This window comes from Onychostoma macrolepis, chromosome 09, assembly GCF_012432095.1.
Source record: "Onychostoma macrolepis isolate SWU-2019 chromosome 09, ASM1243209v1, whole genome shotgun sequence".
Taxonomy (NCBI): domain Eukaryota; kingdom Metazoa; phylum Chordata; class Actinopteri; order Cypriniformes; family Cyprinidae; genus Onychostoma; species Onychostoma macrolepis.
Genome location: NC_081163.1, coordinates 4,445,097 through 4,464,307, shown reverse-complemented (window position 1 = coordinate 4,464,307; position 19,211 = coordinate 4,445,097). Strand labels below are relative to the sequence as shown.

Sequence of the window (19,211 nt, the reverse complement as noted above, 5' to 3'; positions counted from 1 at the left end):
TGATTCATGTAAACAAGTTCAGTTATAGTGCTAAAATTCTGACTATGTATCTATCTAATATCTATAGAAGTAAGATTTTTTGAAAGAAGTCTCTTCTGCTCACAAAGGCTGCATTTATTTGATCAAAAATACAGTAAACACTGTAATATTGTGAAATATTATTACAATCTCAAATAACTGTTTTTTATTAAAATATATATTAAATTGTCATTTATTCCTGCGATGCAAAGCTGAATTTTCAGCATCATTACTCCAGTCTTCGGTGTCACATGATCCTTCAGAAATCATTCTAATATACTGATTTGCTGCTCAAGATGCATTTCTTATTATTATCAATGTTGAAAAATGTTGCTGCTTCATATTTTTTTGGATAAATACAAAGTTCAAAAGAACAGCATTTATTTGAAATTGAAATATTTAGTAAAGTTATAAATGTCTTTACTGACACTCAATTTAATCCATCATTGCAGAATAAAAAATATTAATTCCTTCTCAAAAAAATCATACTGACCCCAAATTTTTGAACAGTAGTATGTCTATCGCGCCATCTGTCCATATATCCATCTAATAATCCATCTGTGAATGTGATTGGTCAAGCACCATTGACTCTTTTAAAGTGACAAAATTGTTGTAACACGATGTGTAAGTCTTTTAAAATCTGCAGTGGTCATGGCAGACTGATCAGTAATCATATCTACCCCTCTGGGGAATGTTTTACTGGCTTTCAATTATTTTAATCGGTTTAACATTTCCTCTCCCACACTCCCTTCCTCTGCAACACCTCACTCTCTCTCACTCTTTCCTTCTCACTTTCCCTCTGCACTGACAGCTGATAAGCAGCGAGTTTCGAAACAATCTTTCCAATCTGATACATCTCACTGCACGCATGACAAAACAGAAGAGAAACGGAAAGTTGAAATGGTGAGAAAGAGGCTCAGTGCTTACAGTCTAGCTACGGAAAAAAAGACTCTGTGCTCAGTGTAGGACTGGTGAGGTATAATCATTTTAGAGACATACAAATATTTACTAATCCCCTGACAGTGAAACTGGAATTGACAGAAACTTTAAATACAGCTAAATTTGTTTCACTATAAATATATGTTACTAACTTAATTAATAGTTCACCCAAAATGGAAATTTGCTGAAAATGTACTTACGCTCAGGCCATCCAAGATGTGAATGAGTTTGTTTCTTCATGGGAACAGATTTGGAGAAATGTAGCATTACATCACTTGCTTAGCAATGGATCCTCTGCAGTGAATGGGTGCCGTCAGAATCAGAGTCCAAACAGCTGATAAAAACAATAATCCACAAGACTCCAGTCCATCAAAGTCTTATCCATCAAAGTGAAGTGAAAAGCTGCATTTTTGTAAAAATAAATAAAAATAAAAGTCTTTTTTTGGGTCCTGTTGCTTTCAGGCTTAAGCGAGTCTTCTATCCATAATACCCCTAGTGAAAAAAAGGGTATACTTAAGTACAATTTATTTGTATGTACTTTAGTATAACTAAATATATTTGTGGCACACTATAAATTGGTATACTTAAAGTCTGATAAATTGGAACAACTAATTTTGTACTAAATGCATTTTAGTTGTGCAAAGGCAGTGCTGAAGTTGTAATAAATATACTTGTTTGTGCTAAAGTGGAACTATTCCAAGTATACTTAAGTACACTTTAAATATCCACTCTTTTATTTAATTTTTGAAATGCAGAATTCATTCAGCATAAACTTCAAATGTATATTGGTGACATTACAATAGCAATTCAATTACACTGTAAGAGTGTTGAACATGCATTAATATTATACTAATAACAAACTGAGGTCATACTATCCCTTACTTTTAGAGACTTTAAAATGCATTGCAATGGCATTCCAATTAAACTTGAAGTGTGCTAATGACACAATTATTGTGTACTTTTAATGCAATAAATTGACCTTCATAAATAAATGGCACAGCTTAAGTAATTGCCTTTTACTAACACCCCAACATACCAGTCAACTCAATTACCGCGAGAACATCAGTGGAACATTGGACTCAGACATCTGAACATTGGCTGGAGGAAACACCGCGGACTGGATTCGAACCCGGGTCACTGCCACACAAACGTGCACTCGCTTTACCAGGTGCGCCACCAAAGCAGACATGCGCTGTGAAAAACTGCGGTTACTTTGTAGTCTTTCTATACTGTTAGAAATACTACTACAAGTAAGCTGTTTTTTGTTTTTTTCATCATTGACAGCTCAAATTATATGAAAACCAGCGGTGCGTGGAAATAAACGTGCCTGTATAGAACATGAAAGTGCGTTAAACTTGAAGCTGTTGAAGTCAGCGGACACAACATGAAATATCATCTGCACAATGTTTTGCTTCCCTTTTACCTGACATGATCTGTCATTGACGCTGCAGGAAACAATTGGATAAACCCACATAACATTAGATTTATTCTTGTACATGCACTAAAACACAGACAGTTCCGCTTATGTTTCAGTGCATGCAGATGGAATAAACCCATCCGTAACATCTCTGCACGCTTCAACTCTCAATGCACTGCACAAATGTTAATGTAAAATGCAATGAAATGTTTTGGTGGTTTGACGGCCTCGCAGTACGCTCAGGATTTGTATGAGAGTATGAATTGAAATTATTTTAATACATTTTGTTACTTTTCATGTAGTTAACATCTCTGAATTTATTTGACATTTTAACTTTTTGTGTAGTTTTAAGGGCTGGTCAGGATCATTTTAATAATTCGTTTAATAATTCATAATATTTTGACAGCCCAAAGAACTGCAGTCCACATTTCCCAGTGCAACGTTGTCCGTATACGGGACATTAATGGAAAAAAGTGTGTTGGTAAAGTTGCATTGGAGTGTATTGTGAATATACTACAGTAATAAACCTTCTGATCAAGTTTGTGAATTTCTTTCACCATTTCAAATCCATGACTATATGTTGTTTACATATCTTTACTTTTGTTACTTTCTATATGTGACCATGAACCACAAAACCAGTCATAAGGGTAAATTGTTTTAAACAAGTTTTCCATTGATGTGTGGTTTGTTAGTATCGGACAATATTTGGCCGAGATACAAGTATTTGAAAATCTGGAATCTGAGGGTGCAAAAAAATCCAAATATTGAGAAAATTGCGCTTAAGAGTGGCTGAACACAAATATGCTATTCGTGTGAAAAATATGGCATATCCTATGGCAAGGCATTATAATGAGGTGGGCCATGTTACTGAGAGTTCTCTTAAAGTTATTGGAATTGAATCTATCCCAGGTTCAATAAGAGGTGGGAATAGACAGAAACAGCTTTTACAAAGAGAGACTTTTTGGATCCACATGCTCCAGGCAACTAAGTCCCCAGGAGTCAATGAAGAAATAGATTTTCTACCATTTTTGTAATTTGTATTGTTGATGATGTGTGACTTGATCTTTGTATTGTTGTAGTTATGAAGGTTGTGCCTTTTTTGGATTGAGATATCAGTATTAGCCACTCCTACATATTAACCAGCTGTTTTGGATGATTCAGCAATTAACACTAGTTTAAGAGCACCTGTGTAAGCAATTGATGTGTGTCCTGAAGAAGGCTTTGTGCCGAAACGCGTAGATCTACTTTTAATTATTTGTAATGCTTTAAGCCCAATATATTAAAGGCTTTTTATTTCACCCTGTGAGTGCCTTGGAAGTATTTTGTCTATACAATTTGATTTCTACCTCCATTATATCCAATGAGCACCAGGGGTTTTATAAAGACACCCGTGTAGCACTCTCTGCTTCTGTTTCCTGAATTGAGAAAATCACCTTTAAAGTTGCCCAGATGAAGTCCTTAGCAATGCATATTACTAATCAAAATTAAGTTTATATATATTCACGATAGGAAATTTACAAAATATCTTCATGGAACATGATCTTTACTTAATATCCTAATGACTTTTGACATAAAAGAAAAATCGATCATTTTGACCCATACAATGTATTTTTGGCTTTTTCTACAAATATACCCGTGCTACTTATGACTGTTTTTTTGGTCCAGGGTCACATATGTATGTAAAGCTGCTTTGCAACCATTCAAAATTGTGAAAAGCACTATTTAAAGTGTGGTTAAATAATTAAAAAGGTAAAGTTCATAACTATACAAAGTACTGCATCATTATGAATTATTATTATAATTATTTGCAACTCAAAACATTTATTTTTATCTAAATTATTTTTATACTCAAGTAGAACTCAAATACAGTGTGTTGTATTGTACATTTAATCATAACAGGTCAACAGAGGATTCAACTAAAATAAATTACTGAAGTATTACTTCAATATTTAACAAATTAAATAGTTTTATTTGCAAATACACCATTGTTACATTTGCGCCGTAGGCAAAAGCTGTGTTTGGAAACCCTGCCCTTACAGCACCTGTTAGCAGAAACATACTGGATTTCAATTCATACCTAACATTTTCTTTGTTTGCCCAAAAAGAAAGTCTCATCTTAAAAAAATAAAATAAAAATTACACAGTATCATCTTTCTCAGATTTGAAATACATGGTGAGCCTTGTGTCTTTAGCTGTAATGAGTTTCTAGACTCTAAAGGTTTCTTCTGAAAAATGTGCCAAATCTGCAACACAGATTCCCAATAGAGTGCACTCTACCGAGTTCACATGTTTAGCAAAAGTACAGCAAAACCGATTGTTGGTGAATTTCAGAGCTCATGAAAGTATAAGGTGAGGAGAGACTGACTTATCAAGCACCCTTCACTGAACATAGCCTGTGTTTAGGCCGATGTTAAAATCACATTATTAAAATACAAACCCGATTCCAAAAAAGTTGGGACACTGTACAAATTGTGAATAAAAAAGGAATGCAATTATAATGCGGGTTTGTACTTAAGACACTTTTAAAGGGTGAAGGAACAAACAAATATCAATACATAGAATGTGATGTTGTCTCTTGTGCCATAGTCTTAGATAAGAACTCATACAGTGGCCTTGTTTACTTAAATTATATGATAACATACAATACAAACAATCCCCACGGACATACATTATATGACCTTCATACAGCTACAGGATCATAAGATGAGTTGCTTCATTCATCCCTCACCAAGACTAGCTGTTGGGCTGAGTGAGCATGCACATGTCATTAGGGTTATGAAGTGGCATGCTCTTTCAAAGGTTCCGTCCAGTTAGTTTATATTGGTATGTATGTGTGAAAATCACATTTAACAAGTTTCAAACATGTTGTAGATGTAATTAAGAACCTAGCCAGTGTACTTTCTTAAAGATGAATATATACACTGTAAAAAAAATTCCGGAAAATTTATGGTACAAAAACGGCAGCTGTGGTGAATTCTACCGTAAAATATACGGTAGCAACATTTTAGGTTTTACGGTTTTAACTTAAATTTACAGTGTAATCAACTGATGTAATGTTAATATACCAACCTACTGAAGTATTGAAATCTGTTTTGTACCTTTGAAATACACTGATAACCACCAAATGCAGGTGATGAGAAAGTCACATGATGAACCAAAGCCCATCACAAGCAGCTTTTAAATAATAACATATATAGAAGGTGCACAGTGTCATTCACACAAGCACTAAACACCATCATGGTGAGACTCATTAAACTGAAATATGCAATAAACATTAATTTAACAACATTAGATGTAACATACAACCCTAATAAACATAACTGCTAAGAAAAAACTAAGAAACCTAGTTATTTCAAAGAAAAAAAAACATCAAATTCAAACAAAATTTGAAATGCAACGCAGGGAATTCTGGGAACATCAATTTACGGTTTTTCCCTGTAAATTTGCAATGGATCCTCCAAAAGTGGTTTTTCACCGTAAAATTGTCTGAAATGTCTATTACAGTTTTTTACCATATATATATTAGGGGAACTTACCGTTAACCATTTAACAGGTTTTTACCGTAGCTTTCTCACAGTTTTTTACCGTTAAAATCACGGTATGGATTTTTAAGGATTATGGACATTTTTATGGATTATGGACTCTATTTGACAAAAGCGATGGTTTCAAATTAAAACACCTTAATAATGCTTCTTACAAATACAAAGCTTCTGGCTTCACAAGATGTTAACTGATGGACTGGAGTGGTGTGGATTACTTGTGGATTATTGTGATGCTTTTTATCAGCTGTTTGGACTCTCATTCTGACGGCACCCATTCACTGCAGAGGATCCACTGGTGAGCAAGTGATGTAATGCTGTAATTTTTCCAATCTGTTCTGATGAAGAAACAAACACATCTACATCTTCTATAGCCTGAGAGTGAGCTATTTTCAGCTTATTTTAATTTTTTTGGTGAGCTATTCCTTTAAATCACATATTGTTTCAGCTCATAGTGAATGTGTTGTACGTGCAAAGGTTAAGAACAGTTCTATTCACTTACACTAACGTGATTCGCTGTAATCACTTTCAAATGAGGCTTCCCTCTCTTCAGTGACTGCGAGAAGCGCTCGATTCGACTCTGATTCACAGTCTCTGCAGGTTTTAATCACGTTACTGGAAAAGGGAAGAAAAACGACTGATAGAGATGCTTTGCAATGGCCCAGTTCATTCTAGCTCACGTTAAAATAGCATGCGATCGATTTGACCACTTTATAAACACATTTTACCGTAATTCACGCCGTTCACAGAAATCTCTAGCTCATTTTTCAATCACTAAACTTAAGAAATTGACAGAGCTATCACACAGCTATTAAATAATACTCTTACTGTTCTTTAAAACCTCGCAGGTAGTCCACAGGACAACGATTTACACACATGCACTTCATTCGGAGTCTGTCCTCTGCAAAGAGTCAAGGTAGTTGAACCCATCAGAGTGAGTGAATGAATGCAGGGCAGTGAGGGCTAAACCTTTGCTATCACTTCTGTTGTGTCTAGCATATAATTCACCCTCACAGTGTTTTGATACAGACACGCTAACGTGCTGGGTTTAATATTTCTCACCGGGTCCGAGGCAGAGTGATTGACGGACTCAGCAAGGTGTCACCAACATAATCTCTCGTCTTATTTTCAGCGCTGTGTGATCTGTAACTGTCATTCTAAATACTTGCTGAAAGAATAAAGTGGCACCTCGGACTAAGAAGAAGGACGGTGGACGTGACTAACACGGTTTGCAAGGGCGTCGTGCATCTATTTTTGAGAAGACACTAGTCGCAGTCCTGGCCAGCTTTGTGCCCTGGGTGAGATTAGACATAAACAAAGACAACAAAAGCATGACTTACTAGTTCACTGCAAATCAAATGTGTAGGACAGTCTAGCACAGAGTTTCCAAATATTAGGACTGCAGAAGATTTCAATGAACTGCATCTTATAAATAGCATATTTTTTATCAATTTATTTTTATGAACCGCCGCTAGTTAAATCCGTTTATGAAATACACAGCTTCTCGTGCTTTAAATATTACATGAAATGGCTATATTAGGCTACATTCAAGGATTAGAAACAACATGTATTTCCTTTTGGCTGATTCTAAGCAGAAACAGAAACCTAATGTGTGAGGTTCATGTATTTTGAAGTCACCTTCCAAAAGGTAGCCATGCATAAGTAAATAAGAACTAAAATAATATTAATATATACATACATAAATTTGGCAGGGCAATAATTCAGCATATAATACAAATAAAAACTCTAATATATAGATAACTAATAAATCTAATATACATTTTATACAGAAAAAAACATAAATATAAATTTATAAAATATAATAATAAATGAATGAACAAACAAATGAACAATATTTAATATTAAATATTATATGCTGAATTATTGTCAAATTATTGCCAAGTTTATGCAAGTATGTATATTATATTTTTAGATGAAACTATAATAAATATAATGTTATTTCTTTTTAGTTATGCCATTTGGATTACGTATTGTATAAACCATTTGGAATTTATGTATTTACTTACTGTCAAATCGATTAATCGTGATTGATCGCATCCAAAATAAAATTTCTTAAATATATACATACATACATACATACATACATGTATGTGTTTATATTTATATATAATATACACAGTACACACACATATATTATGTTAATCGTGATAAATTGATTTGATAGCCCTAGTTTATTTATTAATAATGTATTAACATTTGTATTATTTTATTATTAAAATTCATTTATTAAAACTTTTTTCCCCCTGGAAGTTGCATTGGAAATCCACTTGGCAGAAAAATCTATATAAACGGGCAGGGTGCTTTTGCATATATGAATCAAAAACATTTTCAAAACAGCCCATACTATTTCGGTTCTAGGCATTGGACCACTGTCACGATATAACACCTGTAATGAGGTGTCGTGTCGAAAAAGAGATATACAGCCATTTGCATTATCCGAGACACACATGGCGAAACATCATTACCAGGTGTTCGTACCAACAAAATGTCTCAGCAATATCAAACACAATTCACAACGGGTGTCAAATTCACAGCAGGCGCCCACTCTGAATGGCGTGTCATAAAACCCATGTCTTTTTCTGAATGTGTCTATAACCCATGCCACAAAAGTCATTTAAAATCCACAGCAACATTTCAAAACGTGCGTTAGGAGAACAAATAGAAAACAAGAAGCCTTTTTTCCCAGGGAAAGTGCATGTGGCAGCATTTCCCCGTGTTTGTAATGGCTCTAATGATTCCTCGCCCCATAATTGGATCTGTGCTAATAAAATCGCATTTGTCTGTTTAATATACATGAATAAATGTTTGCTGCTTTGTATTCAAAGTTAATGTTCTCCTGCAATCCAAATTACCCGAAATGTTTTTTCCTCAATATTATGGTAATGATTGCACTGTTGTTTATCATTGTACAATCAAACAGGTTGCATCTATTGTTAATTCATAACTTGAAACAGGGAGACACTGCACTCACATATTTCACCTCTAATGACTTTGTGTCATGGTTCCTCTGCTAATAGCAGTTAGATAACAACCCAAGGCCTTTTTCAATTGATCTGCAGCAAAATAATTTTGAGTGAAATGGAAATTTTATCATTTATGTACCCAATCCTAAGCCAACATCTTAGCGGTCTGCCATCATACAAAACACCTCAGTTTCACTTGTAGGAAATAACAATCACAAATGAGATCTTTAATCTTTTTTTTTTTTCTCCTAAACAGCAGTGAAATCAAAAGTTTAAGCAAAAAAACAAAATCTCACGTGTCTCCTCTAGAGTTTCAGAAAATATCTCTATAATGTCGAAAATTGTGCTCAGATGAGTCAAGATTAAAAAAAAAAAGTCAACAATTAAAATTCTTCTCACTTGTGTCTATTTTTATTTATACTAGGAGCAATATCTGGGATAAAAACACAACTAAAGCCCTATTCGGACCCGTAAAAATACATTTATATGGCACTTCAGTGATAAAACTCTGAATTCGGATGGGGATTTATTCACAGTATAATGAGAATAACTAAATATTTAATAATATCCTATTCATTATTTGATAATAAAACCTGTTTATAAAAGTTGGAAAACAGATGCACTATAGTTGAAATGGTTAAAATTATGGATATCATTAAAAATGTGAAGAAATAACTTAATGCAACCTCTTCTTTACATAAGGTAAACATAAAGTTGCTTGGTTTATATTTTTATGTATATAATTGTGTATAATACATATTTTCAAATTATATTGCATACCTGTCACTGCTATAATAATTTCAAATGTTTATGTGTTTTTCTTCTCTTTCTTGTTTTTGTTTTTAACAGCTCCCACTTACTGTTGTGGAGCAGTTATGAGATACTGTTCTTTTGTAGTTTCCAGCATTTCAGTAATAAATATGCATGCAAATTACAGCAAAGTGCACCAGTTACCGTACGGTGTTCGACAGTGGTCAAAAAGGATTTAAACAGTGAATTCTGAACTCATTTCTTCCTGTAAACTTAGAGATGTTGATTCGGACAGCAATTAAAATTACCAGACGACCTTGGAGTTTGTAAAAAAAAAAAAAAAAAAAGGGATTTTTATGCAGGTAGTGAGAGAAAAACACAGAAATTCTGGATTCGGATGTCGGAAAGGTCTCTTGAGCAATACAGTTTTCCTCACCTTTGAATCTTTTTTTTTTTCATCATTAAACAAAGGCCTCAAAAAAGGAAAAGTATTCTTCTTTTCAGTGTTTCAAAACAAATCTGATCATCATCTCAATATCTGCTCAAATTCCCCGAGATACTTAAGTCTGCAATCAAATGTTGGCGATTTCAATATGAATTCATGTATTTCTCATCAAATCACAGTACGACAATAAGAGCAATATCTGAGATAAAACACATAAGCTATAACATTTTCCTGACTCTTTTTCATCATTAAACAAAGGCCTCTAAAAGGAAAAGCAATGGCTGAACCCTTGTGGCTAAAAGAATAAAAGAACATTTGAACTGCTACCTTCAGGAAGATGAGATCACAATACAATTTTGAGAGCGTTAAACAGTCTTCTGCGATTTCGGAGGGCGAAGGTCAGGAATGAGATGAGAGTTTCAGGTCAAGCTCAGGTCTAAATCTGATTTCGAAATCTGTCAACCTTTCCACAAGCCTAAAGATTGCTAATACGTGACACTTAACAAATGAGGTGCTTTGAGCATATGCTTTAATTGCTCGGATGCCTCCGGCTGGACCTTTCACATCACTCTTTACAGCACTTCAGTGTCCAGACTTGGCCATTTTCCCAGATGCAATTGGCTATTAAGAGATCATACTTTATCACCACAGGGACTATAGGAATTGAGAACTAATTCCTATTCAGAACCGGTTTCCATTTCATAAGAAACACTGGAACCGAATCATTTTCATAATATTTTGTTGATTAACGGGTTCTTAAACGGCCACACTTTTCCACCGATAAACACTGCACTGAAATAACTTACAGTATGTGGCTTAATATACTATGAAAACAGCCAAATTTCACACTTCTCATCATAAACACCATCTACAGCCAAAACAACCAGTCCAAAAAATAAGACAACATTTTCTTCCTCTGTGTAGCTCATTATAAAACGAACAAATGTTGATTAATGTACCAAAGCGATGACCGCAAAATTCCTCTCAAAGCATAATGAACATAAACACCATCTGCATGCGAGAACGATGCCAAAATCAAAACACAAAGCACAAAGATTTACCTTAATGCCTCTTACCCATCCAGATCCATTATATAGACACAGCTTAACATGTACTAATACTTTGGCCTCGCAAGACCAACTTTATTTAGCATCTTATTGATCATAAACATTGTCTGAAGACAAATGGTCGAGCTCACCAACCTAATCTAAAAGTTTAACATTAAACTTGCTTCCTACAGAAACCCAATTGGCTATAAAGAAAAGCCTTTTTGGCTTTGTGTTTTGATTATGGCGTGATCCTATCGCCTGTAGACAGTGTTTACGACCAGCGAGTTTAAAAGATTATGTGTTCCTGGGTTGCTGATTTGGTACATTAAGCAATGTTGGGTCTCCATATAATGGGATTTTCTGAAGGATAGAAAACTTTTGTCTTTGTCCTAGGATTACAGCTTGTTTGGTAGAAGATATTGTGTATTACAAGCAAGAAATCTGGTTTCCTTGAAGCGTTTATCACATTAAACATTTTAGATTTTCCCTAAAATGCTTTTGTTTTCTGCACTGCTATCCAGCGGAAGAGTTGTACAGCCTCTAAATCTACACCACTGCGGAAAAAAGTAATGTTTTAGCTGAGTGTTGAGTTTGCAGTGTGAATTGAATGTGATGAGAGAGCACTATTAGCCGCTTAAAAATGATACAAAAGACAAAAAAAAACAAAGGCATTTTTCTACTTTCCTGTACTGTCTGGTTGCATACAGCTCTGATTCACAACAAATGACAAATGAGCTGGCTGTTTAAGGAATAGTTCACCCAGAAATGAAAAACTGGCTGAAAATCTACTCTCCCTCAGGCCATCCAACCATCCAACCATCACTCGCTCACCAATGAATGAGTACAATAATCCACACCATACAACAGCACAATAATCCACACCACTTCAGTCCATCAGTTAACATCTTGAGAAGCGAAAAGTTGAATGTTTGTAATAAACAAATCCATTATTAAGATATTTTAGCTTCAAACCGTTGCTTCTGGCTAAAATACCAGTCCATAATCCATTAAAATGCTTCCTCCAGTGAAAAGTCCATCCCCTGTCATCCTCTCACATCAAAATCCACCAATATATTTGCTTAGAACTGTTTTGGCTTGTAAATTAATCTGTGCTAATTTCTCTTCTGATTCAGACTAAATGGCTTTTTCACAAGAGAAAGCAATATTATGGATACAAATCTCTAGGTATTTTAGCTAGAAGCAATGGTCTGAAGTTAAAAACGTCTTAATTATGAATTTGTGTCTTACAAACATACAGCTTTTCTCTTCACAAGATGTTAACTGATGGATTGGAGTGGTGTGGATTACGTGTGGATTATTGTGATGGTTTTATCAGCTGTTTGGACTCTTATTCTGACGGCACCCATTCACTGCAGAGCATCCATTGGTGAGCGAGTGATGTAATGCTACATTTCTCCAAATCTGATCTGATGAAGACACTAACTCATCTACATCTTGGATGGTCTAAGGGTGAGTATATATATATATTTTTTTAGCAAATTTTCATTTTGGGGTGTACTAATTCTTCAATTAATGATTCCTGAACTCAAAAGTTACTGGTCTAATGGCTTAGTCCACCGCTTCAAACTGGTCAGAGTGGTTTTTGAGTGACTAAACACAAGTCGAAATGAACACAAAATCTGTGACTGAGTGAAAAAAATGCTTCAGCGGGAATGAACATGGCTGCCACTGTATTTACTAAATTAAAAAGCACTTGTATGCTAAACAGCAGATGAGTTGCAGGGAAACCCTTGATGACTAACCCACATTCGGTTGGATGACAGTGCAGGCTTTCTAAAAGAAATCTCAGTCAGGCCATCCTGTGCTCTCCATCTAGGCACTGAGCCAAAGCCCTCCATCTTGTTCCTCATAAAATCTCCATCACAATGCTGTTTCTGTCTGAGACGCAGAGTAATACTCCTTCTTCTGTCAGTCCTACGACAAACTAACAATACATGATGATGCATCGCTGAAAAAATGCAAGTTAATTTATGAGGATGCAAATAATTTCCTACTTTATTTTTACCTTTTATATTATTCTGTGTAATTTATGTTTCCTTTAAAGCACTATGTAACCTGTGTGCTATAACTAAAACCAAACCTTACTTACTTGCATATGGGTGGCATCTAAGCTCAGCATTTGCACTTTTGTTATGTAAAAGGCTCAGAGCCTTTCAAGATGTGTTTTTTTTTGTTGTTGTTGTTGTTTGTTTGTTTCAGAGGAAGCAGTGTAAAAATAAAGCAAAATGAATATCACAAAAAAATGCATGTAAACATGTTCACAACCAGTCTGTAAATCAGCCTCAAAGAGCAAAACTGTTGAAAACGGGCTAATTACAAGTTAAACAACTCACCCACTCAAATATCTTCACTTTCTGTAACATCAGGATGGAAATGAACCTGAGATTCCTACAAACTTGAAATGATCTGTGACTGAGCCAGATTTTAGCAACTAATCAGCTCTTTAAAATTAAACATGTATCTCAGTGTTTAACCAACTTTTTTCTAAAACATTTATCAGTTTAAAATATGCATGCAATATATGAAGAACTTCCAGAAACAGTCAAATAGTTACATATCACAATACAAATAAATATTAAATAAATAAAATATCTAAATATTCCAATTTAAATTGTACTTAATGTAACTTCTGTTCTAGGAAGCATGATGAAACACTTCATGTTCTTGTAAAATTATGCATTTTTTAAAATATGTTAATCAATTATATTTTAGATTATATAGATTTAAGTTCTAATCTCGATATTTAATTTTATGAAGTTATCAAAAACCAGTGTGGTAAACATTTTGTGGTGCTGTACAGTAAAATTAAATCCTATTTTAGTGGCTGTTAAATATCTTGACTCTTGAATTTAGAGAAATGCATTCTACATATACCTGCTATAAATAGGCTGTTGTACATAAATATCAGTGTTTGTGTCACAGCATCATCAAGGGACAAAGCCAATATGAAACAAAGCAAACATACAGAGGGACCACATAACAGAGCGAGAACGAGTCTGTGTTTGTTTTTAGTTCATCTGAGCCCATGAGGGTGTTGCATCACTGTCAGCATTGGAGTGTAGATACACATGTTAGTTTGTGTGTGTGCGTGTGTGTGTTTGAGTGATTTAAGGGTACAGTGTGGCGTATTTAAACATTTATGTCAATGCACACATTGACATGCTATTCCAACAAAACAATTTAAAACAGCCGAAAGGAAAAAATCTAATGAATTATAAACCTCTACTGAATGAAATATTTAGTCCTGTATCCGAGAAAAATAAAAAGCTTATACATACATCTGTACAATGGGAGTAAGCGCTCATGCATATTCATTAGGAAACATCAATACAAGAATCTGTTGCCATTCATATTTCATCAAAGACTTCTGTGGCAGGAACTACTTTGAGCTTTCCTGACACATTTCTGTGGAAGTCTCGGTCTGAGCGGCAGATGCTGATTTCCCCTGATTAGCCATAAAACGAGTGTAAACAAGCACAACAAAAGAACAAACAAAAACACACATCCAATGTCACAATCAGAAAAGCAAAAGATATTTGCTGGTCTTTCATTGCGTTTTATATTGCAACACATTTCCTTATAGACTGCAATATTAAATATGCATCTAATAAGAAAGGGTTGAATGAAGGCAAATGCTGTTTTTAATAATGTAGTAACGCACTGCAGAAGTTTTGTCCTCTAATTTTACCTTTAAGAAATAGTGCAATCATTTAATCATTCATGTTTCACTCAGAAATCTGTATAATTTTCTTTCATCCATAAAACACATAATGGCATAAAAGTCCTAGCTTTTTTTGTTCACACAATGAAAGTTGATGGTGATCTATCTTGCCAAGCTGAAAAAAGACACAAAAGCACCATAAAGGTACCTTAAATGCAATGCATATAACTAATTCTGAGTCGTCTTATGATAGATTTGTGTTTTCACTGATAGTTAAATAATAAAAAAAAATGATATAAATTACTGAGGAAAAGATAATCAGTGAATAACAAAGGGAAGAACGACATTAAGGTGATTGAAATATGACAGTTTTCATTTCTCTGCAAATTAATCCTGAGTGCAAACTGTATGATTTTTGCTATAATTTGCTGTGGTTTGAGAAGCTGCAGATTAATTGCCTTTACAATCATACTGAGCAACAGAATTTTGGCAGCCTTAAATGTGACTGCCACTAATGAAAGCCAACTAATGAAGAACCGATACGAGCACAGCAATTACATGCTAAGATTGCTTTGTTTTGTTTTATAATAAAAAAGTAATTTTGTAATTATTTTTGTTCAGCAAAGACACATTAAATCGATCAAAAGTGACAGTAAAGATTTAAGTAAAGGTTAGTTTTTTCAAATCAAATTGCGCTTGTGAATTTGTGGAAACATTAATACCCCAAAAATAATAACACTGAACCGATGACGCAATCAAAATATGCAGAGATGTCACATAGTGTAATATAAGGCAGTTGATGTTGCAGCTGAATATTTCTCACCCTCCATATATACTAAGTTTTCTCTTCTCACAGGTGCTGGTTTTGTTGTCTGATCAGGGGAGAGTGTGTACGACAGCAGATCCACAGAGGAACGTCCCACTTCCTGTGAGTCAGGAGAAAAAAGCCAGCATGTGTAAGAGAGGCCTGATTCTCATGTTCAGCAATCAGTTAAAGCACTTCAGAACTTCATTTTGAGGCACAATAGATCAATCATCACCTCCTCTCACCTTCTATTCCACAAAAGAATAAACCACGGCTTCTCTTTTCTTTCTCTGTCCGTCTTCTCTGACGCTTCATACAGGGATTCTGTGATGGAAAATACCATATATAAGACGGCAATGAGAGGTTATCAGGACAAAATGTGCCTGTGTGAATCACCGTAATGGCACCAGCTTTAATGCACAATAATAGCACTAAATTTTGAGTTTTATCTGGAAACATCACAACGGATGCAGCAATGTTGCTGTGGCAACCAGAGGAAGCCACATCGCTAATGGAAATTGTCTGCCTTTGCCTTTCATCTTTGGGAAAAGCTAAAAAGCTGAGGAGCCATTTCACCAAGCCGCTGCAGCTTTTGAGGGCCTTCTAAAAAAAAAAAAAAGACAAAACATCACACTGTTGTCTTATCAAAACTATTTGCAAATCAAATGTGATCCTGTTGACGCCTCTCCACAAGATCCTCTGAGGGACTGAAGCGCCTCTAATCACCTGCGCAGTAAACTCACACTAACACGCACACTCTGCTGAGCTTTGTTTGCTGAATTACCGTGCATAAGAAGCGCCGCTTCAACGTAAACGAAAAACACAGCAAAATTCAAATCAGCTCTTTTCAGGAATAATCTCCCCCCGGATCAAATTATCATTCTCCTGACTTTGTATGTCTCTATTCCTGTGTGTGTATCCACCTTATTTCATAACACGAAAGTTCGCTATTTTCTGTGAATGTGCGAGACTTCCGCTTCAGTATTCAACAACTAAAAGAATGACAAGGTGCAGTAAACCGTAAAACTATTTGCGCCACAAACTTGTATGTTTATGATTATGATAATGAATTGAAATAATAAGAGAACAAATACAACTTTGCAATATCAAGCAGCATAACAGCCTGTTTTTGTACAGGTAAAATAACTGGAAGCAAATGACACTGGAAACCTTGCACGTTCCAGTTAAATAAGGTGGACAGACCTTATGTAGCTCCGCCCCTTTTGAGCACTGTGTTCTTCCGTCTTGTATTTCCACAGCACGAAGGTAAGATCCTATGGATTTTTTAATAGGGCTGCAACAAACGATTAATCGATAATCGATTAATCAGTAAGCTATGGTCGATTATTCTGTTTTGCAATTCATTAAAATATTGAGTTATACGTATAGAGCTGCTTTATAGCAGAAATCAAGATAATTCTAACTGAAAGCTATTTTTTCATGTTTAATACTATAAAGCTGCTTACTATATAAAGTGCTATATAGCCTAAATAAACATGACATGACTGGAGTGCCGATTGCAGAGCTGGTGTTAGTGTTAATTTTGTCAGCTAGTCCTATTTTCAGTTTTAGTCTTAGTCCCGTGTTACATGTTTTTATCATATTTAGTCAACCTTATCCTATTTAGTTTTAGTCGACTAAAAGTCTCAACATTTTAGTCTAGTTTTAGTCAAGGAAAATCTAAATTATTTTAGTCTAGTTTTAGTCAATGACATTTTAGCAATAAGATTATTATTAATTAACTGTCGGCAGTATTCATTTTGGCAGCCATTTTTAATTTAGTCTTAGTCTTACTCAAATGTACATTTTAGTTATCATATTTAGTCAACTTTGTCCTGTTTTTGTTTAGTCAAGTTTAAGTCAATGAAATGCATTAGCATTACAGTCAATTAAATCTTCATGCTGTATAATGGTTAAACTGATAAAAATGACTTTTGCTCAAAATTATAATCGTAATGATTGTTGTCATTTGAGACATTTACTTTTGCATTTCAGGTATTGCACTTTCACCAGTAAGCACAAATCAATAGAATGTGGACTCATACATGGTTTATTTTACTCATGAAAGCTTGTATAGTAGAGACACGTAGAGCAGTCCGCGATAATATTTAGTCTCCTTTTTTGACGAAAATAAAAAGGTTTTTGGTAAAGTTTTTATTTTTTGAATACATTTTATTCTCATCTTTTTTCGCCAACGAAATTGCATGTTGATATAGTCATAGTTATCGTTTATAGACCTTATTGTCGTCTAGTCTAATGCTGCCTTCACACTATGTCGTAATTACCGTAATTCCGAGATGACAACACATGACGTTCAACTCGGTGCTGTTCACGTCCTTATACTGGTTGTAATTACGAGTTCTACGAGGATGTGAACGCTTTTTACAAGAATCTCGTAATTACAGGAATTCCGATATGCCGTGAACGCACCTTTAGTCATGGGAAAAAAGCTCGTCAGCGAACAGTTTGTTAACGAAATTAACACTAGCTGGTGCACACATTCACATCTTTATGATCAGATGCTTCCTTAACTGCTGTTTTCTCATTGCTGTTATGTGTTTATTTCATTATTGAAAACAAAGTGTGCAACATGTTACACATACATCTAAACACCACACTCAGCAGCATCGAAATGTTTGCTAACAGTAAAGCGTTGCTTGCTTATACCAACCTCCTTTTCCCCTTGACAAAGAACAAAAAATAACTTTGGCCTGTACATGTGACTAGTGTGGCCACTTTCGAAAAACCGCTTCATGAAGCTTCAAAACCTTTACGATTGTTTTGTTTAAATTGAGTGGTTTGAAGCGTGTCTCAAACTGCCAAAGTCACGTGATTTTAGTAAATGAGGCTTCGTTACATTTCAAAATGTTTCGAAATTTCAATGGTTCACCGCTAGGGGGCGATGATCTCTGTGAACCCAAATCGTGCAGATTCAGATTCCCAGTAGCAAACCACTAAACAAGTGTCTATAGACATTTTAATGAGACATTTGTCTACTTAAAAGGAATAATAGTAGTTAATAGTCTCTTATTGGTTTGGCTAAGCCATGCATTTAACAAATAAAAAAAGCCCTTAAAATTGATAAAAGAACACATTATACAGACACTTATTATTTAATGATGTTATTTGATCAATTAATTGCAATTTATAGACTATACTAATATTAGCAATGGGTTTGTAAAAGCCGTTTTTATGCATATTTAGCCTGAGGTTTTGTTACATTTATACTATTTTTTTCCTGCAGGTGTCACCAGTGTGTGTTTTTCGAAACAGTGAATCATTTTGCGAAGCATTTGGTTCAGTTGATTCAAAGCTTTGAAAAGCTTTGTTTCTCCCATCACTATACATGACAGCATTTTTTGATTGTAGTTTTATAAAACGTTCCCACACTCTACTGGTGTGTCTTTTTCTATTGGATTACATACGGGAGGGTTGAATTACAGTCTTGCGCCACTCTGGTCAAACTGCATTATTACAGGCCCTTACATTAGGTCTGATTATTCAACAATAAAAATATTTGTTGACAAATTTTTACTTTCGATGTTGTCGATAATGTCAGCCCTATTTATCAACATCCTAACAA

The 19,211-nt window shown here is 34.7% G+C and overlaps 1 protein-coding gene across 1 annotated transcript in view; it reads right to left on the bottom strand.

Annotated features, from left to right (window-relative positions):
- Window positions 1-19,211, bottom strand: part of xirp2b (xin actin binding repeat containing 2b) — a 90,269-nt gene that overhangs the window by 52,367 nt on the left and 18,691 nt on the right. The window contains 2 exon segments of the mRNA XM_058788003.1: window positions 15,647-15,749; window positions 15,874-15,952. Coding sequence (XP_058643986.1) covers window positions 15,647-15,653 — 7 coding nt within the window. The 5' untranslated portion in view covers window positions 15,654-15,749; window positions 15,874-15,952.